Here is a 23,704-nt window from a genome sequence, read left to right as displayed (position 1 = left end):
AGGGGACCTGGACAAAGTGGGAGCACATTGCTGGCCGCAATATTACCTGGACCGAACTATGGAAAGCAGAGCCACACCACTTCAAAATCCTGATCAAATTAGTGTATGGTGTTCTCCATAGCCCTGCCAACCTGTTCACCTGGGGCCTCGTAGATGTAAATGGGTTCCAGCTTTATCAGAAAAGAGTATCATTAGAACACTGCTGTTGCTCAAAGGCCTTTGGAGATGGCAAGTATTGGAAAACGCCACGACCAGGTCCTGTGGGCAATAGCAGACACAATCTGCATTGTTATCAACACCAGTAAGGGGCAACATCAAACCTCAAGCACAATTTCCTTTGTCCGAGCAGGAAGGAAACCTCAACCCTCCAAGAAGACTCAGGGGGGCTTGCTCACAACTACCAGGGACTGGCAGCTCCTGGTGGACATAGGGGAAGCATTTGTGATTCCCAGACATCATCGCAGCTACAACACTCTGGCCAGATATGGTGCTGATGTCTGCAGCCAGCAAGAAGGTGGTGCTCCTTGAGCTGATGGTACCCTGGGAAGACTGGATGAATGAAGCACAGGAGAGGAAGAGGGCAAAGTATGCCGATCTTTTGGTTGAATGTTCGAGGAAGAGGTAAAGGGTCCGCTGTTAGCCTATTAAGGTGGGCTGCAGGGGCTTTGCATGTAGGTCCTTACACTGTGTCCTCGGTCTCCTTAGTATTTGTGGACTGCATAGGCGAAGAGCTATCAACGACAACAGGGGAGTCGTGGTGTAGTGCGCTACCCGGGGCATCGGGGTGTCGACTGTAAACACCCTCGACTGGTGTTTACAGTTTGTTCTGTGGGTTTTCATCATAAAGTGTCTTAACAATAAACATGGATTGTTTATTGAGCTTCCATTTAAAGAAGTCCTCAGAGACCCGAAACACCCGATGGTCCTGGGAGAGTCCAGGTTGCACCATATGGTGTATTATCTAATAATCTAGTAATTTTACTTGAAAAAAAAGTTCAAATATCTTAAAAGGGGCAGTTTGTGTTTAAACTTAATTTAAAAAACAATATTAATTTAAATAATAATAAAAAATACATGAGCTATCATATACAAATTAATTTTTGAATGTTGGAACACTTTTTTTTGTCCACTCTACCACAGAGGAGGACCTCTTGAAGCCCATCTTCCAAAAGTAAGGTAAACTTTTTTTGTAGAGCATATTATTTTATGAAATGTTTAATTTTTAGTCCAAAACAATACAGGTTACTTATACAAGCCTTAAACATACTTATACAAACCTTAAACATACAAAATATAGCACTGAAGCAACCACAAATTCAATTTACGAACGATCTTTCGGAATCCATCTCGTTTGTAAGTAGGCCCCCCACTTCAATAAACATGTTCGTCCACCCCTGTTAAGTCCTATAAAAAACTTGCCTCTGATTGGCCAGCTCCATTAAAACTCTAACTGTGACCGTGGCTAATCAAAATCATGGAACTATTAATCCTTGGAAAAATAACTGAATTGTGCAATTGCACAATTGCACTACGTAACATCACAATATCGATTCAATTTGGGTTAATCGTCTAGCCCTAGTGCAGGGGCCCGGCCACACCTACAGCTCACCTATTCAAATAGCTCTGGGTGCCTGGCTGGCATTTTTAGATGTTTTTAGTTTGTTCTGTGGGTTTTCAAAGTGTCTCAACAATAAACATGGATTGTTAAATGAGCTTCCATTTAAAGAATTCCTCAAAAACCTTTAGCCAAAACGGCGTCTGTTGGTGTAACACAGAGAGTGTAAACTGTCGTTGAAACTTTTCCCTATTTATTTTGGACTGAACAATAATCTACCTATGTTGCTTTGGCTTTGCATACATTACAATTGGAAAGTCACAGAGAGATTATTGATTTCTCAGAGCCAGATAGATGTACTCATGAAAAGAGCCCTATCTGGCCCATGGGCCTTATGTTCACTACCCCTTAGATACAATGTAATCAATGGAATAGTAAAAAGGTTTTATCCCAATTCCACAATGACACAGCTGCTGAGAATTACACAGTATTTGGATTTTTGTGGGAAGCGAGCGGGACACGGCTAGGTCAGATCACGAGCCCGTCAGCGACACTTCGTGCCACTTGACAGACGTCGTCAGTCGCCGGCTGACATTTGAGAGCCGTCGTCTCTTATGTCAGTCATGCCGCGGCTTGAAATGGCTTTGTTGCCCTCAACATAAACACAAACAAGCATGGACAGCCACACAAGTCTCTCTCCACGAGATTTTGATTCAACCTTGTATGTGAGACAATTTATATTTTTTTGGTTTGAACAAATTTATTGACACTAAAAACAGAAAACAATCATGACAATCTCAACAGCAATTAAGCACATTCACAATATTATATTCCAATATTACGTTTTTAACAGCAAACACAAAGTGAGGTTTGAACAAACCTCGAAAATCAAACATATTCACAATTTCATTATATAACATCTTTGTTAGTGTCAATAGATCCGTCCAGGCCAAAGTCGATTGTCCTCGGTCTGAACAAATCCACTGACACCAACAGCAGCAAAACACAGCCATCAAGCATATTCACAATTTTTTTATATTTGACAATATGACGTGACGATATGACGTTTTAACATTTTTTCCTGACATTTTCAACATCAATTAAACAATTTCAGAGTTATTTTCTTTTAACAGTAGTTAACCAGCGTGTAAAAGGCAATACTATTGTGCAAGGGCATAGCTCTGCCATCCCACCCTCCCAAGCAGCATTCTTCCAGTCCTCTGTGTGGGTCCTTTCCCTTCTGCGTGGGTCCTCTCCCTTCTGGGTTCCACAACCCAGGCCGTTGCTGCCGGGACTCCCACAGTGTAGCTCCGGCTCCCCCCTCCGGGTGGGTGCAGACGAGTCTTCTTTATGGCTGCGTCCTAGGCCCGCCGCTCGCAGATTGTATGGTATCTGCAGCCATTTGGAGCACAGCCACGGGGGGGATCTGCCTGCACCTCCATACCAGCAGGTTTCTGGAGGTCCAGATGGCGTCCTTGATGGCGGCGAGAGTGAGCCAGTCCCTGGCAAAGTCGTTCCGAGGCCTCCTCGACCGACTCACCCCGTAAAGCACGTACTGTGCATCAGGGACCTCTCCTGCTGGCAAGTCCGGGAACTTTCCTAGTTGTTCGGCCATTGTCCACAAGACCTGGGCAGCGCTGCACTCACAAAAAAGGTGCCTCACCGACTCCTGGGCGCCACAGCCAGGTCGAGGGCACGTCGAAGTCGCTGACATTCCTCGGTGGTGCATTACAGCTCTGACTGGGAGAACTTCATGAGCCACCATCCATGACAAGTCTCGTAGTCTGTTTGGGAGGGCAGGATGATTGACGTTGCTCCAAACCGTTGTGGATTCGCCAAACGCAAGCCCCCGCACAGGGCTTACTGTAGCTCACTCTTGCACAATAGCAATAAGGGCCCTGTGGTTTTGTAAAGTGTGACATTCTTGTGTTTCCAAATCAAACTTCTTCAAAAAATCCCGAATAAAGAGATGTGTTGGTGGCAAGTTAAACGAAACTGGAATCAAACGATTGTCTGGTACAAGCTTTAGCTTCCGCAAATATGAGCCCATCCAAAAACGGGTCATTGCTTGACTTTTCGGGTTGTTGGGTGGGCCCACAGCGTTTTGGAAGTGGAGAGAGACATATTTGCTTCCCAGGAAAAGCTGGAGGTCAGGCACTCCTTTCCCCCCTTTTTCCTTTTTCTTTTTCATTGTATCTCTTTTTATCCTTTCCCACTTTGAGCCCCAGACAAAGCGAAAGATGGCTCGGTCCAGTTGTAACAGCACGTTTCTTTTAGGCATAAAAATTAAACTGATTGACAAAAGCATTGGGAGGATGATCGCTTTGATGATTAGGACCTTCCCCTCTATTGTCAGTTTTCTTAGTGACCAAAAAACAAGTTTTTGCTTAACTTTCCTTGTCACGTCATCCCAGTTGGTCTCGCCTCCTCCATCCGCATTGAATTTTATCCCTAGGATTTTCTGGTCTGTCTTTAACACCGTCAGCGGGAGTCCTGCCTTTTCTGTCTCTTTCCACATTCCATAAAACTTCACTTGTGATTTTTCTCTATTTAGCCTTGACCCAGACGCCCTCCCAAACAGGTCAGTCAAGTCAAGGGCTCTTTCAACAGATGCGCGGTCAGTACACAAAATATTAAAATCATCCATGTACAAAACACACTTGGTAATTTGTCCCCCACTTCCTGGGATATTGATGCCTTCGACAAATCTATCTTTTCTTAACATTTGTGCCAAAGGTTCAATGCAAAGAACATAGAGAAGGGGAGACATAGGGCAACCTTGACGTACACCGCAGTTGATCTCGATTGCTTCCGATAAATTCCCGTTAATCATGAATTTGCTGTAGATGTCTCGGTATAGCAGTCCTACCCACTTGATGTATTTTTGGGGAAAACCACATTTTTGCAATACCCTGAAGAGGTATTGGTGCGAGACTCGATCAAAGGCTTTTTCAAAGTCTAGGTTTAGGACCGCTAGTCGCATGTTTCTGTCTCTTGCATAACAAATGGTGTCACGGATCAGCATGAGACTGTCGCTGATCTTCCTTCCCACAATGGCACAGGTTTGGTCTGGATCAACCAAGTCTCCCAAGACAACAGACATTCGTGTTGCTAGAAGCTTGCTGAAAATTTTACAGTCCACGTTTAAAAGCGTTATGGGTCGCCAGTTTTTTAAGTCAATTTTGTCTCCTTGTTTGTGCAATAGAGTAACTATCCCTATTCTGAAACTGTCTGGCATATGGTCTCGACTGGAGAATTCTTTAAAAACAGTTAACAGATCTGGTGCTAAAATATCCCAAAAAGTCCGGTAAAATTCGAGGTTGAGTCCGTCCTCCCCGGGTGATTTGCCTTTTTTCATAGTCTTTATGCAATCATTCAGTTGGTCTTGGGTAAAGTCCGATGTTAAAAAGGGGTCTTGACGCACTGATCTTGAAATATGATCTAATACATGCCCCATTTCATTCTCATATGTTTCTTTCTTTTCAAATAATTTTTTGTAGTAGTCTTCGACCAATCTGGTTATTTCACTACTTTCCTTTGTTATTTGCCCGTTTTCGTTTTGAAGTTTAAAAATCCCCTCATTTTTGCCCATAATTTTTTTTAAAAAGTAGCGTGTACATTTTTCCCCTTCTTCTATTTCTCTTTCTCTGCTTCTTATTATGATGCCTTTGCTCTTCATTTCCGCCAAAGCGTTTAGTTCTTGTTTGGTCTCTTTGATTTCATCATTAAAGTCCATCCCCTTTTCTGTTAGGATGAAATAGCGTTGGAGTCTTCTTTGTAGTCCCGACATGCGTTTCATCTCTTTAAGTTTCTTGTTTTTCCCTGCATTTTTAAAAAAGGTCTGTGTTCGTTTCTTTGTCATTTCCCACCATTGTGCTCGTGAATCATACGAGTCTTGAAGGGTCTGCCAGTCTTTGTACAGCTCCCTGTATTGTGCGGCTAGAGCCTCATCCTCCAGCAGGGAGCAGTTTAACTTCCACAAACCCTTCCCAACTGTCATACCTGAAGGAAATGAGAAAGAGCAGGACAGTAGCAAGTGATCCGAAAAAAAAACTGGAATTAATCTTGCATCACTCTGTGCTAAACCCCTCGTAAATATGTAGTCTATTCGAGAGGCTCTGGCATTGTCACTACTGAACCAGGTGAAGCCCTCCTCTCCTGGATGTATGGATTTGAAACAGTCCACCAGTTTAAATGTCCGGCACATGTCTTGTAATAAAGTTGATGTTTTATCTACTTTAAACTCCTCATCGTTCCTCTTTCTATCCTTCCTACTTAGGATGCAATTAAAATCTCCTCCCATGATTAGTGGTTGATGGCCTAGCATATGCGACTGGATGTCCTCTAAAAGTTCGTACCTGAGTTGTCTCGCATCAGGTTAGCACTGCTCGTTCTATGCGTTTATACTGTCATTGGCGTCGGTTTTAAGAGTATTGTTAATTATTAATTTTACAATTCTAACCATTTTAACATAGTTAGAAGTAAAGCAGCCGAGTCCTGCCATGGCCGGGCATTATACCGGCGGGCGGAGACGTAACTGCGTGAGATTCTTGCTCAAAGATGTTGACAATTTATATGTGTGAGTTGGTTTACTGCAGCTACAACAGACAACTTTTGCACCCTAATCTGACTATGGAATTATCAGATGTGGAGGAGTTTATCAGCATAGGAGTCCTAAGAATGAAAAATATATTTTTTTAAAAACGCTGAACTGATGGACCGGAGTCCTGCTTGTTTGGGATTCACATGGGACAAAAATGCTTTGTGTGGTTGGAATGATTCTATAGAAAATAATGTAATTTGTTGTGGTGTGGCACCGCTAAAGGAGCGATTACAATGGCTTAGGCGACTCCCTTTCACCCAAACAATAAAAGGATTGCTAGGATCAGTCACAGTATCCTTTTAACCACTTCATGTGTGTGTTTGTGTGTAAAGCGTTTTGACTACTCTGTTGTGGTTCGGTTGGAATTCAACGCATCACTTGTGGTGTTTAGAGCAAGGCCTTATGCTGCCATTAGTTTGTTAAAGGCAAGTTTTCTTGCACAATTTACATTCGCGAATCTACCTGACTTATTTTAAAAACTCCTTTGATCTCCGAAGGCTTACCAAGGGTTTATTCTATAAATGCCAGTATTCAATTTGTAATTTTTTTTGTAGCATGCATTGCAGGACGCAAACATAACTTGGAAGTTAGATTGAGTTATACATGTACAGCCTATGCTGTTAGGCAGAGGGAAGAAAGGCTACTGGACTAGTTCGAGGTTAGATGAGTGGTAAAATTGATAGGGGAAACACCAGGGTCAAAATTAATTTGAACAAAAGCTGGCTATTTAAATCATCAAATAAGCAAAGAAAACTGAATCCTGATGTTTTCCAATTAGGGGAATCCCAGATCCATGTGTATCGTCAGTCCCTCAAAGTTCATGAGTCCACAGTCAAGATCAAATGTCCACAGTCAACATCAAAGGAACAATCTTAATTCCTAATATGACTTTGATTTGAAGCTCTATGAGGAATCAGATCTCTCTGGAATTGATCTGTGGTAGCTTGCCTTTCGGATCACCTAATCGTTCAAGGGATTTCCAATCGTTCAAAGGATTACCAATCGATCGAGGAATCCAGGAGTTTTCCCGGGCGGGTAGAGAACATGTCCTTTGAAAAAGACCAACAAAAGAAATCTTTAGTCACTTTTTAAAGAAAGAACTTTGACCAAGTCGAGCCGTTGTCAAGGAAACATGAAATGAGCGACTACTTGTAGCCCTAGCTAGTTGCAGTAACTTTTACATTTACACAGAAATTAGGCAAGTGTAAGTAAGCATCCATCCATCCATCCATCCATCCATCCATCCATCCATCCATCCATCCATCCATCCATCCATCCATCCATCCATCCATCCATCCTCTGCACGGCTTAGCTCAGTTGAGTCACGCGGGTACTAGAGCTCATCCCAGCTATCTTTGGACAGTGGGCAGGGGACACCCCGAATCGATTGCCAGCCAGTCGCTGGGCACACAGTCAGACAACTTACTCTTACTCAGGAACAATTTGGACCGACCAATTACCCTGAAATGCATGTTTTTGGAATGTGGGAGGAAACCGGAGCGCCCGTAGAACATGCAAAACAGGGCAAAGACTTTTCTTTGAGTATGAAGCAGTCATTTGATGCTCATTTTTGTTACTTCTAGAAATTGTCATCTTCAATTTTTTTTAAAATTCCTATGGCATGTTCTATGCTGATTGTTGATGCCAAACAGCAAGTCATTTGAATTTCCCTAATTGCATATTGGTGAATTATAGTTACAGGGTTTAAATGATCTGGCTGCCTTCCATCCATTGTATTTCAATGTGCACACAGGAGGTAAAAAAATGTCTCCTGCTTTTAAAGCACAAACCTAAATGAAAGTTAGAGTCCCGAGGGGCCGAGGCAAACAAATGATTGCATTGAGACAGGTGGAAATCTTAAAAAGGAAAAAAAGCACGTCAATGATTTCTATTGTCGCCGGTGGAAGGAGAAAGAGAAAGAAAAAACACTCGCACCGTGCAATCACAAAAGCGTGTAGCAGAAAAGCAATTTTCTTTTTTATTCAAGTGCAAAAGTCTGAGGTGCCATCACAAAAGAGAAGCCTAACAAGGCGCTTTAAACTCTGCCACCGCATCGCTGCGGGCTGTTAAATGAGTAGATCAGGTATATAAACCCGGCTCGCAGTCAAAAAGTCTGTTTGGGGTAATCGCTGGCTTTCTACACTGAGCGTTTGATGTGCGGCTCCGATTAACTGCATCAGATCTCAGCGCCTTTTTAAAAACCCAGGGACCGTAAGCCTTAATGGGCCCCGACATCTGCTTCCTTTCCGCCCAAAGTCGACGGACTCCGTTTACCTGGCCTTTGAATACAGTATATGTATTCAATTCAAAATGTGACTTAAAAAACTATTGAAAATCTGTTGGGATTGTGACGTATGAAGTTTCTCATTATTGTTTAGCCTGAATACAGAGACCGCTTGCTACTTCGCGCCTTAGTTATCGCTGGGGAAAAAAATAATTATAAAAAGATCTCTCACTCTCTCTTCTTTATTTCTTTTTGTTTTTTCCCTTTCTTTCCTTTCTTCACGTCTCTTTCTTTGTTCTCTAGCTTCCTTCTATTCTCCCTTCATTTCTCTTTTCTTTTTAAAATATTTCTTCCATACCCCTTCCTGTTTTTTCATTGTTCTGCTTTCTCTGTTTCTGCGTCTCTCTCTTTTCTTTATTTCTCACTTTTTTCTTTCTTCCTCTCGTTTTTGTTTTTTCCTTTCTTCCTGTTTCTTTCGTAGTTTTTTCTTCTCCTTATTTCCTTCATTTCTCTTTTTAAGTCTTCATTCCATATGCCTTCATGTTTTTTCATTGTTCTCTCCCCCCTCTTTCTCTCCTTTCTTTATTTCTCACTTTCTCCCTTCCCCTTGCTTTTGTTTTTCCTCTTCAATTCTTTTTTTCTGTTTGTATATTAGTTCCTTCTTTTCCCTTTTCCTTTCATTTATCTTTTATTTTTTTACATCTTTATTTCATACCGCTTCCTGTTTTTTCATTGTTGTCTCTTCCTTTCTCTTTCTCCCTCCTGTTTCCTTGTTCTCTATCTTCCTTCCTTTCTCCCTTCATTTCTCTTTAGTTTTTTAAATCTTTCTTCCATACCACATACTGTTTTTTATTGTTATCTCACTCTCTCTCTTTCTCCCTCTCTCTCGCATACACGCACACAGTCAGTCCACTCTAATGAAGGCCACAAGCCCCCTTCAAGAAGGGCTACATTACTTCACAGAATTTCCCTTTTCGCAGGTGGTTCTGATCCCCATTAACCGCCAAAACTGAGGGATCTTTGTAATATCATAACAATATTCCAATCAAATGTTTGGAGTAATGAACTGTCAACTGAATCATTATTAACACAAATAACAATAATCTAACTGGTTAGCTATAGGTGATGTGCTGTCAGGAGAGGCAGGTGAGGATTTGCCTCACCTGTCATCATGGAAATCTAAAATTTTAAAGACATGAAATGTTTGTCTATTCCGTGTAAACGCTCTTTTTCATTCATCTTTGCAATTGGATTTTATTTTTTAAAATCCCAGCCTTTTAACATCATATTATGAACAATTTTTATGCATTACTGTGCTGATTGTCTGCAGATGTAGAGTAAGGAATGCAGTTCTTTTGCCTCATGGCTGAGGGCGAGGGTAATATCAAAGATAATAGAGGATCACTAGCAGTACCTTAATTTAAAAGTAGCAGACTTCGATCATAAGTTAAGGTAAAAAGATCAAACTTATTTTTCTATGCTACAGTTTATATATTGCTTTCTTGTTCTGTCAATCAAACTATTAAGTTGAACTGTCTTTATTGTCTTTGATAACTACATAGTAGATTGGACATGGCATTCGTAAACACGTAAAAATACTTTGAAGAATAAAATAAAAGACTGACAAAATAGATAGGAAAGTTTTTTTTACAACATAATAATAATAATAATAATAATTTCCTTGTATTGTCATTCTGTGTAACAATGTACACAGAACGAAATGTCGATTGCACCTGACCCGTTGTAGCGAGCCGATGCAGCCGCAGCCAACAGAGGGCGCCGCCGACCACTTTTTAAGTCTTAGGAATGACTCGGCCGGGGCGCGAACCACCGACCTCCCAGTCTCAAAGCGGGCGCCTTACCATCTAGGCTACTGAGCTGGTATAATGGCTATAGCCCAGCCGGCCTCAGTGCAATGAAAAAGTAGTGCATCATAACATAGGTACAATGAAATCAAGTGCAATAACATTTAGCCACTACATAAATTCCCAAATAATTTGAAAGATGTATATTTTTCACAGTTTTTCACATTCATTTGTGAATCTGACTGTGCCGCACCACACGTACGTCAACGTTAGCTAAATCTAAATACATAATATTGTCACAGCTTTTCAAAAAAGATAATCAGGTGTCTTTCTTTAGATCCTCTGAATTTTCTAATCCAGGATTTTTAGTTCTTCTGGTTATTTCTGTTTGTGATTCATAAACTATGTCAAAGTCCCAAATAGCAAAGCATCTGACAAAGGAGACGTTCGCATGTGGTGGCCCCCCAAAGAGCAAAAACCTTCCGCTCGATTGGCATCGACTGTTGTGATCCAGGATTGAAATGAGTCTGAAGCGTCCCGTCGTTCCCAAATGTCTCAATTAGGAAGAAGCACTCAAAGGTCACGGCGGACGTCAACCTGCGACGCCTTATTGAAAATCAAAGTCAGCGTAAAGATCAGTGTGGGGAAGGTCACAGGGGCCAGGAAAAAGTTGAGACATATTTGTGATTTCTATTGCGCACGGTGTCCGTTATTATGCTTAACTTCCCAAGTGTTCAATTCAATTAAAATGTTTTGTTTTATCGAATGGCAAGGACGTTTTTTGTTGTAGATTATTGCCGTTTTTTTTTAAATTGTGCATGGTAATAGCGCCGCATGGATTGCCTCATTTGAATACACACATTCCTATACAACCGAACAGCCTGAGAGATTACCATATTTTCTGCACAAAAAGGCGCACCAGGTTATATGACGAATGCCCCCCGGAAAAAATATTTGCACTATATTTGTATATATAAAGCCCCAGACTATAAGGCACATAGCCATAATACTATGGGCTAGGGTTTCTCAAAAACAAAAACAGAGAAAAAAAGAAAAACAAAGGCATTCATTTGGGAATAAATTTGGTTGTCTTGAAAGTGAAAGTAAAACAGTATTTTATGTCTATTGGTAATCACTGTCAATTCATCATTTCTTCAACATATTTGGTATGGTGTCTAAAAATAGTGCGATAATGAAATAAGTCCAAATACCTTTACATGTACATTCAAGGAAACTGTGCGGGTCAGATGTATCGACATTTCGTTATGTATACATGTGTACTAGAATGACAATAAAGTAGATCTGAATCTGAAAAATCTGAATGAGGCATTAGTGGATAGAATCTGGCACTATCCCCCTCCGCTATTTTGGGTTTGGTTCCCGCTGCATAAATTTTTGTACAATTGTGAACAACCTTGCATGTCCCTAGTGGCCTGGGGGTTGAGATTCGTTGCTCTGACCTTTGCTATCCGGTTTGATCCCCGTTGCCACCATTGTTATGCAATTGCGGCCAGCTATTACATTTCTTGACTGATCAGCAATTGCATAAAAATGGTAAAGTGTTGTTAATTTTGTCTGCAAAATGAGGCTCACCGGATTATAAGGCGCACATTCATGTATCTGGCCAATTTGGAGTTTTGGGGGGCTTTATTGATCTGCCAAGGACCTTTTTTGTTGTAAATTATTGCTGTTTATTTCAATTGTACATGGTAAAAGCAATGCAAGGATACCTCTTGTGAATACATACGTCCCTAGATAACCGAATAGCTCAAGAGATTGTACATCATTTTTATTCTTGCTTTTTTGCCCAATGCAAGGATGAGTCAGGGTCGTCCTTTGTTCCACGGCAGGACTTGCGCAACCTCCTTGTAGCGCACCGCTTGGGCTGAATCCAGGGTCAGCGCTCCCGTAACAGGGGTTGGAGGGGGGACACCGACACCAGCGTGCATGCAAATCACATTCGCTGACTCTGACCTTCAGGCAACGCTTCATTAATGTGTGTCTGTGTGTTTGTACGCCGTGCGCTTTAATTCGAGCCTTTCAATGACGCGTGTTTACTGTGGCCAAACCACAGACAACAGGTGATGCTGGGCAGTCAGGTGGTTGTAAAAGTTTGCTTTTTAAAAAATATATATAATTACAGTATTATTGTTTATCACTTAGACATTAAAATACAGAGAGACAAGTGTGGTTTTCTTTCAATTATCACATGCACGGTCAGATTGTTTCTGTTGTTCCATCCATACATTACCAACTATTATGTAACACCATGCACAAAATGACTTAAAAGGAGGAAAAATAAAGCAAACAAAATAAAAATACTTAAAAAAATAAAAATATAAAAAAGGTAAAAGAAAATTTTTTGGGCCCCTGTCCTGATAGCGTTCCCGCCTGGCCTTTTAAATGCCGATGAGGTGATCGGTCACCGGAGGTGTGTCCTGTGACTGGTCGAAGTTTCTCGTTGACATGCAACAAAATAAATCTGGCATGAAACATGACGACATACATAGGCAATTAATTAATCTTTTTTTTACAAATGAACACTCTGGGGGTTCGAAACCTTTTTATACAGCTCTAGAGTCTGGTCACTTCCCGTAAATGAAGGAAATATCTTTTCGTGAACCCGGAAAACAATTTAAGAGAACGGAAAATGAAAGGGGGGTTGTGTAACGGATCGTGAGTTTTTCCTTTTTTTGGCAGAGTCTGTGGTTGAAAAAGGTTAGGGGAAATGTATTTGTGGCAGTAGAGCGTCCTACAGCGGCACATATTTACCATCGTGTATGGTTTCATGACTGAGTGTATTTTTTCCAAAACTTCCTGTTTGTGTGTCCTCCAGAGCGGTGGGGGACCCCCTGCAGGCCATCCCGAGGATGAGCTGGAGCGCCTAACCAAAAAGATGCTCTTTGACATGGACCACCCCCCATCTGAGGAATATTTTGGTAAGTGTTTAGTTATTTTTTTATCAGTTGTGACTAATTGCGAGTTGTTTTTGATCATTTCTCCTTTTTGGGGAATTGTGATTACTGACTACATGGGACAAACTGAAATTATGAGTACACAAGCTATGTTATACTATTTACTTTTTATGTTTATGTGGTTTAGTTTTAGTATTCTATCTATTCTACAAGATAATGCATAACTGCTGGCCAAAGAATGCTCACAGTTAACTCAATGGCAACTCCGAAAGTGTCATATTATCAGTGCAATCGGGGGGTAGTCTTAGCCTAACCTCTCATCATGGAAATATAAGATTAAAATATAATAAATGGTCAAATTTATACACTGTTGACGTTATTTGTTATTTAACTGCATAATTTTGGATGTTGTTTTTCCAAATTGCAGAATGTTCCCATTATATTATAAATATTATTTATACACGTAGTATGTAACTTATTGGAAAGTGTGATTGTGCCGACTGTGTTGTATCGTGAAGAGACTTTGAGCCTGAACGCAGATTTGAGAAGTAAATTGAATGTTTTTGAGATGAAGTGTTTGAGGAGTGACAAGATTGGATACATTGAGAAATGAAATTGTGAGAGACAGAACTGGAGTAGTAGTGGAACTAAGCAAGCATTTGGATAAGCGAGTACTCGGTTGGTTTGGACACATGGAGAGGATGTATGAGGAGCGAATGTTGAAGAGGATCTACAGAGCAGAAGTGAAAGGAAGGAGACCAAGAGAAAGGCGGCGATTGAGGTGGATGGATGGTGTTATGTGAGTGCACTGCAGGAAAGACGTCTATAGTGGAAACTAGAGCTCTTGTTGGTAATAGGAATGAGTGGAGAGGTGTTGTAAAAGGATAGTGGGATGTTTGGACGCGTTCTAAAGGATGGGCAGGGCACCTGTATGATGCGGCACCGGTAAACCAGTTTAAGCTGTCGGGCCCTGCTGTTGAACAAAAGATTGTTGTGTCACCCTGACCCGAGTGACATGGCCGCTCTCGAGTGTCCCGTTTTATTTGGAGGGACGAAAGCATGACCAACTTAGGTGCCAAGGTGCCTAACTTGTTTGGGTGTTTGGTTGTTTGGGCATTTGTATTGGCCATGGTCCAAAAATGTTGTGTCTTTTTTGCCATTTTTTCTCCTTTTTTATTTTCTTTGTTATTGTATGTGTTTGTCTTGCTGTCGGTCACCCCTCTTGAGGGATCTGACCAAGGTAGGTAGATAGATAGATAGATAGATAGATAGATAGATAGATAGATAGATAGATAGATAGATAGATGTAACTTATTACTGTGATGAGCTTCTTCAGATGCAAAGTGAGGCACACAATTCTCTTGCCTCTAGGTAGAGGGTGATAGTAAGACAATCCTGTTTTGGCACACACCCAGCCCCAAACATATGAATTTGTGATACTATTAGTAAGCTAACAGCAAATCAAGCCATCCAGTCATTTCTTTCTTGTTGCATGGACTCCTCCTCATCATGAAGGATTATACATTGTTGCATTTATTAAAAAGGAACCGCACGCATACACTTCTTTTATAAGCTGAGGTAAGATAATTAAGATTTTTTTCTAATGCTACAATTTTTACATGGCTTTCTTGTTCTACTCATCAAATGGTGAAAAAGATGTAAGTTCATTTTTCTGTAAATGTGACTGTAACCTCACCTCACATCACTGATGTACATAATACATAAATTATGAGTACACAAGCCTTGGTATGATATTGATTTTATTCTGATAATGTGGTTTATTGTCTGTTAAATCTATTTTTATTACACAACAATGTGGTTATAATGAATAATTATTTGGCAAGGAATGCTCACAGTTAATGACAACTCCACAAGTGGCATATCATGTCATATTTTGTTAATGTTTGTTTTCTTAGTCTGTAGACTATTTTCTGTTTTATCAGTTTCAATTACACAAAGTTTGTGGTTATCATGAATATCTGACAAAGAACAGTTTCGGTACACTTGATGAACCCCCTCCCAAATTGCCAGAATAATTCATAGCCCTGTTTCGATTTCTTTCACTCAATGAAGCAAAAAAGTACAGCGTGCCTCGGCATCGGAATTAGTTTTATATTAACTCTAGATCATTTTTGTCAGTTTATTTTGATTGTGTGAGGTCTTGACGATCCAGAATAATTTGCACTGTCTAGATGACCTGTCCATCTTTAGAAGAATGTTTTTTGTGTGAGTATTATTTTGTTATTTTACGCACACTTTTTTTTAATGTAGGCATCTTTTACCATTTCCTGTGAGGTGTTTGATAATTAATTTAGCGCTTCTTTTCATAAATAAAAATATAACTGCCAGGATTAAACGTTAATACTCTTTCGGGGATTGAACGCGGATTCTCGGCATTTATACGTGGCAGATATTTTCCCGCCCTATGGAGCCTTTAATCCCCTTCGGGGGTGGCGCGGCGGGTAGGCTGGCTTCGCCTCACGTGCCCATTAGATGGCTTGCTGTGGCGCTTGCGTGTAGGTGTTTTATGATATTAGCGCTGCTGGGGACATGTATTTAAACTGCTTCTGCTTAGAGAAGCTATGATGATGAAGACCTTAATTGCCTGCCTGGCTTAGAAAAATGACCCTCAAAGCTTCTCTGGACTCATTTTTTGGGGAGGGTTGGTGAACAGACACGTGAGTTAAACCATTGGCTGCATGTCAGCCAAGGTAGTCGGTTAGCATTGCCTGGTACAGGAAGTATACCGTATTTTCCACACTATTGACCATTTGCACGCACGTGACCTAACCACGTGACCATGCTTTGACGGAGGACAGTAAACGGCACTCCCTGTGGGTAAGGCCAGTAAACAGTAGACAACAACAAAAGAAGCTATACTATTGAACACCTTGGCAAATGGATAGTCAAACGGATACGCCTCAGGAGGTAGAGTGATCGTCTTTGGATCAAGAGATTGCAGTTTGAATCCTGGCTCCTCCGTGTTACATGTCGAAGTGTCCTTGGGTAAGACACTGAACCCCTAATGCCCCCGATAAGCAGGTTAGCGCCTTACATGGCTGCACGGCCGCTATTGGGAAATGTGAAGCACACTGTAAAGCGCTTTGGGAAGTCTTGACTTGAAAAGCGCTATATGAATGCAGATCATTTCATTTATAGAATTTTTTTTCAACCAGCTCGGTAGCCTAGATGGTAGGGCGCCCGCTCCGAGACTGGGAGGTCGCTGGTTCAAGCCTCGGCCGAGTCATACCTAAGACTTACAACATTGGTACTCATTGCCTCCCTGCTTGGCGCTTGGCTTGGTTTGGTCACCTAATGACTCCCAACACAGCAGTTGGGCCTAAAATGACAGCGCCCTGTTTGGCTGCGGTTCAGGTGTATCGACATTTCGTTCTGTGTGCATGGTTACAAAGTAAATTCTTCTTCTTCTTCTTCTATTGGGCAGCTGTCGGATGAGGTAGGTAACCTTGCCATAAAGCACAAACAGAAATTGAGGATAGTAGGGCTATCTAACGACCCATACGGTCCTCCTGAAGTCGTAACAGATCTAACCAAATCCTCCTCATGCGTGTTTTTCAGCAGATCTTTGTCCTACTTGATTAAAACACAATTGTAAATAGTTAATTTTTTGCATGTTATCATTTATTTATAGCAGTTAATAGTTAATGAATTCATAAAATTGTATTTTGTTTTGCCTTTTTGTAGATTTCATGTTGTTGTCATTCGACTTTAAATCTGTTTAGTGTGTATATTTTATATTTCATGTGTCATCAAAAAAAACTAAAAAAATCAGAGGAGCCGTTTGGGAGCCGAAAGAGGCTCTTCTCAGCAAACTAAGCCCAAAAAGCCAGTTTTCTGAACAGAACTTTCCTCATGGGCGAGACTTCAAATGACAACAGCACAATGACGAGCCACAAGATGAGCCGTGCCGGCGTCATTTTCACACACTTTTTTGTTTTCATTTTTCTCAATTTATTACATGGTCTATCGTGTCCGACTGCCAAGAAACATGGCAATGGTAACAATTTCAAGCCTTTTCAAGCACATCATCCAAGATTGAAGCATTTTCCTGATCTTGAAAACAAAACATTAAAATTGAAGCATTTTTAAGGATTTCAATAACCCGTACGAAACTCGGTCTTGGTACCCCTACTTCTAGGGAATGCAACGTGACATCACGTGCAAAGGGTCAATAAGGCTTACCGGCTTATGAGGCGCAACCAAAGCACCCCAAAAAAAATTACAATCGTTTTTCTTGTGACTTTTTTTTCATATGCAAGCCGGAAGGGATTACAACTATATTAAGGGCTAGGGTCATACAAATTAAAAAATTGACACTGTGTAAGTGCATTGATTATTTAGTTGGAATATATCATTGATTGCAATTGGATAACACTAGATGCAACAGGAATCAAACCCAGATCCCGACATGCTTGGACAGGACAGGCATTAGGTATCTCATCTTTACATGATTTTTAGTCACAGTACTAAATTGTTGATGTTATTTTTGAGCTGGGCCGTGAGAATATTGTCAGACATACAGAAAAGGTTGCGGATCATATGTAAAGCGCTTTGGGAGGTCTTCATTGACTTGCAAAGCGCTATAGAAATGTAGACCATTTACCATTTATTGTATCACCGACTCGCAAAGTCTTTATGAAGCGCACGAAATTCTGAACTAATTGAAGGAAAAGGCATTGTGGGAAGTAATTTGGTTGTTCTTAACTGAATTAAGATGAATATATTGTGGGAAGTAAACGACTGTCCTGAAAGGTACACCTAAAGGCATGACAGCACATACACTAAAGTGTATGTCACTTATGAGCTGAGAAAAAGTGAAACCAAATTATAAACTGATTTTTAATCACATTGTTTTCTCATTTCCCCAACATATCTGGTGCATTTAATAAAAATAGTGTAATAATGAGATAAGAGTGTGATCATGCTTTTTCCCGTATCGTCTGTATCCCTAGTGGTCTTGTTCATTGTTTCTCAACCGGCGGGTCGGAACCCAAAAGTAGGTTGTGGGTCTCAGGCATTTGCCCTTGCAAAATAATGAAAGAATATCAAACGGAGGGTCAATTACACAGTAGATGGTGATAATGCCCTCCTCAATCTCTTCTTCCTGTTCAGTCAATTGGTGTTATTCAAATTGTGTTTGAGAAGAACCATATTTGATTTTATTGTGACTTTGTTAGTTTTATTTTCTTTTTCTGTCCCAAGAAAGTTGGTAAAAAGGAAAAGTGTAAAACAGTTTTGATTTTCTGATCATTTAGCTTTTTTTGTATATATACATATATAACGTATATATACACTACAATCTCAGCCTTAACCTGCACAACCCTTTCATTTGATAAATTTGATAAGTAGAATTTGTAGGGTCACAAATTAAACGGGGTGGAATGGTGGGTCCTTTAGTCGGACAAGTTGAGAACCACTGGTCTAGTGGATAGGATTCGGCAATCTCCCCCTTGCGATGCGGGTTCTATTCCCATTGCATCCATGGTAATGCAATTGTGGACAACCATCCATGTCCCTAGCGGCCTTATGGTTAAGATTTGGTGCTCTTACATTGCTATCCGGTTTGATCCCAGTTACCGCCATTGTTATGCAATTATGTTCAGCAATAAAATGTATTGACTCATCAATGATTGCACAAATATGGTAATGCATGCCCAATTTTGTTCTTATATAAGGCACACTGGATTAAAAAGCGCACATTCAAATTTCTGACCAATTTTGGGTTTTTTTTTATGTGCGCCTTTTGACAGTAATTGCCTAAGTGCATAACAAGCCGTGTTCTTCAAATATAAATTCATCAGAGTGTTTGTTTGATTTCTTGGAAATTCGAACTTCAAAATAAAAGCGTTTCATACCTCCCCATGACAGCCACTCCAATCTATCTCCTGCGTAATGAACCCCAGTCAACCAGCATGGTGAAAAGATAAAGGTGTGTTCAGGAACTCATTAGCAGTGTCGTTCGGCCGGCCACAGGGGGACCCCTGCTCACAACCTCCGACCCCCCCTCCCTCCTTCAGACGCCCAGTCACCATGGCAACCTTAAGATCCATCACTTAAGTCCGCCGTGTTTTTTAAGCCGGTCCCAGAGCTTGATACTTTTGGAATTACAAAGAATGTAATCGCGCATAAGCCCCTGCGCTCTTTGTTTTAAGAGAGAAGGGGGGGAGGTTTTTCCTGATGAGTAGCTCGTGGTCCTTGAGACCCTGGGGCGAGTAATTAACAAGATTAATCAAAGTGAGTCCGTGATCTGGACCGAATCGCTGTCTTTCCTGAGCAAAGTTCCGCCGTTATGGCCAGGGTCTTTGATAAAGTTGAAACGCCGACATCTCTTTGGTCCACCGGGGCTTCATTGAATTGAATTAATGTATAAAGGGCTTCGATGATGGATATTCTCAAGGCTAGGACTTTAAAAGACCCGCTCCCCGTAACGTATCAAGTGCAGCAAAATTTTGATATGCCTTTTTTTTTTAACATCGAAAAAGTGAATCTAACACAATATACAGTAATCCCTCACTATAAAGCGGTTAACCTTTTATGGTCTCGCTACTTTATTTTTTTCATAATGAATTGTGTTCTTTTTTCTGAATAGGTAAAAACTCCCTAAAAGAGTATGTATTGTAATGAAATAGATACTGTACGTGTTTACAGGATGAGTATATTGTACTTTTATTTGTTAAACATATACATAGAAACGGTTTGTTCTTTGATTTTAACGTATAATAGATGATTTAATCTTTAAAGCAGAATGAATGCTTTAAACGCTGCATTTGACTCCAAGTTCATATTATAGTTTACAGTATATATAGCTTTTATAGCTTTTCTGTTTTGCTTTTGACAGCACTACAATACATTAATACTTTGCTATTCGGTTTCATAATTATTTTGATTTTCTGAAAAAATGCACCTTCATGCACATAACTGCCAATAGCTTAGCCTCATTGTAATTAGGCCTTGTGGTGTTAGCCTTCTTAAATAAGCTAACAACGGTACGTCATTCAGGTTTTGTACGTGTGCTTAAAATCCTTGGAAATGCTTGAATTTTAATGTGGTATTTTTAAGGAGTGCTTAAATTTTGGGTGCAGTGCTTGTAAAATAAAATTGTTGTCATGTTTTACATCAAGTCTACCTAGAAACTATGCCGACACTGCTCTTCGCTTTGGCACCAGTAGTTTGCGACAGTAGCTCAGGAGGTAGGACGTCGTGGGAACAAAGAGGTCGCAGGTTTGATTCCCAGCTCCTCCACATTAAATGTTGAAGTGTCCTTGGGTAAGACACTCTAATGTCTCTGATATGCAGATAGGCGCCTTGCATGTCTAAATCTGCTATTGGTTTGTGAGTGTGTGTGTGAATGGTTAAAGTTTGAAGTGTATTGTCAAGTGCTTTGGAGGTCCTCAATGACTGGTAAAGCGCTATGCAGTCCATGTACCATTTCTTTTTCCCTCATGATTAACGGCAGCTTCATTAGTTTGTGTAGCATTGTCCTGTAAGGGTTCATCAACCCAACAGGTCGTCGCCAAGAAGACAGGTGCATGCTATACCTAAACAGAGCACTATGAAAAGTATTAGTGCAAGAATTATGTATCAATTATGGACATTTGTTATGAGCCATGCAAAAAATTAAGGTAGCGTTTCCCAGTAGTAAATTGTAACGGGAAGAACAAAAATGTAAGCCAAAGTGGGAAAATATGTTTTTAGTACACCCACTTCGAAAATATTAGAGAGGCCTGTAATTTTAAACCTGGGTAAACCTCAACTGTGAAGACAGAATGTGGGAAAAAAAGAAAAAAAATCATACTCTTAGATTTTTAAAGTATTAATTTGCAAATCATGGTGGAAAGTAAATATTTGGTCAGTACCAAAAGTTCATCTCAATACTTTGTTATGTACCCCATGTTGTCAATAACGGAGGCCAAACGTTTTTTGTAAGTCTCCACAAGCTTTTCACACACTGTTGCTGGTATTTTGGCCCACTCCTCCAGAGGAGTGGTTTTGTATGTGTTTCATTTTCTAATAATTGCTTCCACAGTTGATTTCTTGCCACCAAGTGTTTTACGTATTGCAGATTCAGTCTTCCCAGCCCGGTGCACGTCTACAGTTTTTGTCTCTGGTGTCCTTTGACTGCTCTTTGGTCATGGCCATAGTGAAGTTTAAGGTTGTTGACAGTTGTCTTTTTATACCGCTAATGAGTTAAAACAAGTGCTATTAATACAGGGAATGATTGAAGCCTCGTTAGAAGTTAGACCTCTCTGACACACAGAAGACACAAAGACTTATTGTTCAATCTAATTTGGGAATAAATTCTTAAAAAATCAAAAAATGTGATGAATTTTGCCATGAATAAGGTGTACGAACCTCATTGATGGGGAAAATGGGTTACTTCCCAAAGATCAAATAAGTGTGCCTGCTTACTCGTTAGCTTAGCTTCTCCGAAAGCTAACACAGTCTCACAATATTAGCATTCATTTGCATGGGAACATTTCTGCGCATGTTTTTTATTTGGGATTATACAGCAGGGCACATATAGATTTATTTTTCAAATGACTGCCAGGAACGCAAATAGCTGAATAGAATTTACATTTCCTTAATAAAACCATAGCAAGATGAATTCAACGAATGTCTGTTGTGACATTGTTAGTGCCCTGTGATTGGCCAGTCATATGGGTGTGGCATAAGACTCGTCCAGATCTGGCTCGAAAAAAACCTGAAAATGAAAGTGCATGGCAAAAACTGAACATGTTAGCATCTTTGATTGAAGTCTTAGATTAGATTGTAGTAATCTGAAGGAGCCTCTTGTACAAATGTCATCATCCGTCAAGTTTAATCCACTTAGCTGCTGCGTAGGTGTACGACGTGTATAGCGTGCAAGAAAATCTAATAAGACACAGCAGCGGCTGTACAAATTCACTGGCATTTGTACGTTATTTTGTTGGTGCTACACGGCTGTCAAGTAAAAAAACAGCACATAAAGCTGAATAATTGAAAAAGGATGAGCGGCTCTGCATTATTTACAATTAGTGATGAAGGTTTTTTTTCCCCCTTTTAGCTTTTGTTTTAATGCGGTGATGACAATTTCTTTGTCTTTTCTTGGTGTTCTCTTATTGTACGGAATATATCTTAAAATATTCATCATTTGATGGTATCATAGAAGTTGGTTTGGTCGTTTTCTGGTTAGGTACTTTTTTCTGTGTCTTTGCTTTTTTAGTAAGAAGGGTTCCATATTTTTTGTTTGGTGGTTGCATGCAATTTGTATGCTTCTCTGGTTATAGGCTTGGCTGTTGAATTTGTCATATAAAATAATACCAAGAATCAATTTGGGCAACTCTGAAACAGAAAATCTAAATAAAAAATACTGTTACACGGTGATAAATTGTCCAGCCCCATTATTTTTCTGGTTATTCGTTCGGATTATTTGATTGGTTAGGAGGGTAATTTGCGATTCATTAGGTTTTAAGTTAGGTTGTTTTGGGGTTGTTTGGTTGACTTGATAGATGTGGTCGTTTTCTGGCCTGTTTATTGGTTGGTTAATTAACCCCTTAACGGGGCGCCGGACTTTTGATAAACAAATATGTGTTGATACAATTTTACCAGTCACAAACTATTGGAAAGCTTATACTCAAGATATTCTGACCATTTCAAAATCTACTCATCACAGAACGTCACGATTTTTCCGAAACAAGATGGCCAAAAACTATAATGCCAGCGTAGCTCACCAATTACGTCCTGGTCGTCATGAAATGAGTTGAATGTCTGTAAAAATGGCTTTGTTACATCCAGGACAATCCAGGGAATGCAACCGTGTAAAATATTTACTCCAGAACACATGATAATGCCAACAGATAAAAAGAATCCGCTTAATAGCATTTCTGCTTCGTTGGATGTTCCTTGTAATCAGTTTGTCACTCCAAAACACCCCTTTCAAAATAAACAGACCCATAAAATCATTCCCAATCTGGTCGTTAGCCTCTGACCTTTTGATAGACACCACCCTCAGCCAATAGCAGGCTTTTTTTTTCACGGTCCACAGCCTGCATTCGCCTATACAGGCCTGTTTGATAAAAACGAAATCGCCTCCTTTAGCTCAGAATATCTTCAGCTTGTCGTAACTTATTCAAACGATGATTGACACATTGGTTGGCCAATGGGATTTCCAACATAAATATGTTTAAATTGACGGTGTGTATTCAAATCAGGGTTGAATGTAAATGTGCGCAACGCCAATCTTGAGTCATTTTTACGCACCATATTTACGCACCCCTATTATGCACCCCTATTACGCGCTTGTGATGACAATCATTAATTGACTTGTAGAAAGAGACATCAAACATGTACAAATCTTTCACAATGTCTAAGAAATTGGCCTAAGTAAAATACACAGTTGGAGAGTTGTTATTCATGTAAATCTGTCGTCACCAAATGGCCACTTTTAGAAACGGCTAGAGTCTACCCTTAGAAAAATGTGTAAAATACAATCTTTAGTTTTCCAGATTGGGATCAAATTTGACAAGCTACCAGGTAAGACTTTAAGCTATTGTCTCATCTGTTTTGAGGCTAAAATGCCTATGCTACACTCCTCTGTAGGCA

General features: G+C 40.3%; 1 protein-coding gene across 6 annotated transcripts in view; it reads left to right on the top strand.

Moving 5' to 3' along the window:
• lpp (LIM domain containing preferred translocation partner in lipoma) overlaps window positions 1-23,704 on the top strand; it is a 206,936-nt gene that overhangs the window by 125,283 nt on the left and 57,949 nt on the right. For all 6 annotated transcript variants that reach the window (XM_088348866.1, XM_088348864.1, XM_088348863.1 and 3 more), the window contains one exon: window positions 13,024-13,126. In XM_088348866.1, coding sequence (XP_088204992.1) covers window positions 13,024-13,126 — 103 coding nt within the window. The remainder of the gene's footprint in view (window positions 1-13,023; window positions 13,127-23,704) is intronic.

This window comes from Urocampus carinirostris, chromosome 12, assembly GCF_059441175.1.
Source record: "Urocampus carinirostris isolate Australia breed hairy pipefish chromosome 12, RoL_Ucar_1.0, whole genome shotgun sequence".
NCBI lineage: Eukaryota > Metazoa > Chordata > Actinopteri > Syngnathiformes > Syngnathidae > Urocampus > Urocampus carinirostris.
Note: the sequence above shows the minus strand (reverse complement) of the source record. Positions and strands in the feature narration are given on the sequence as shown.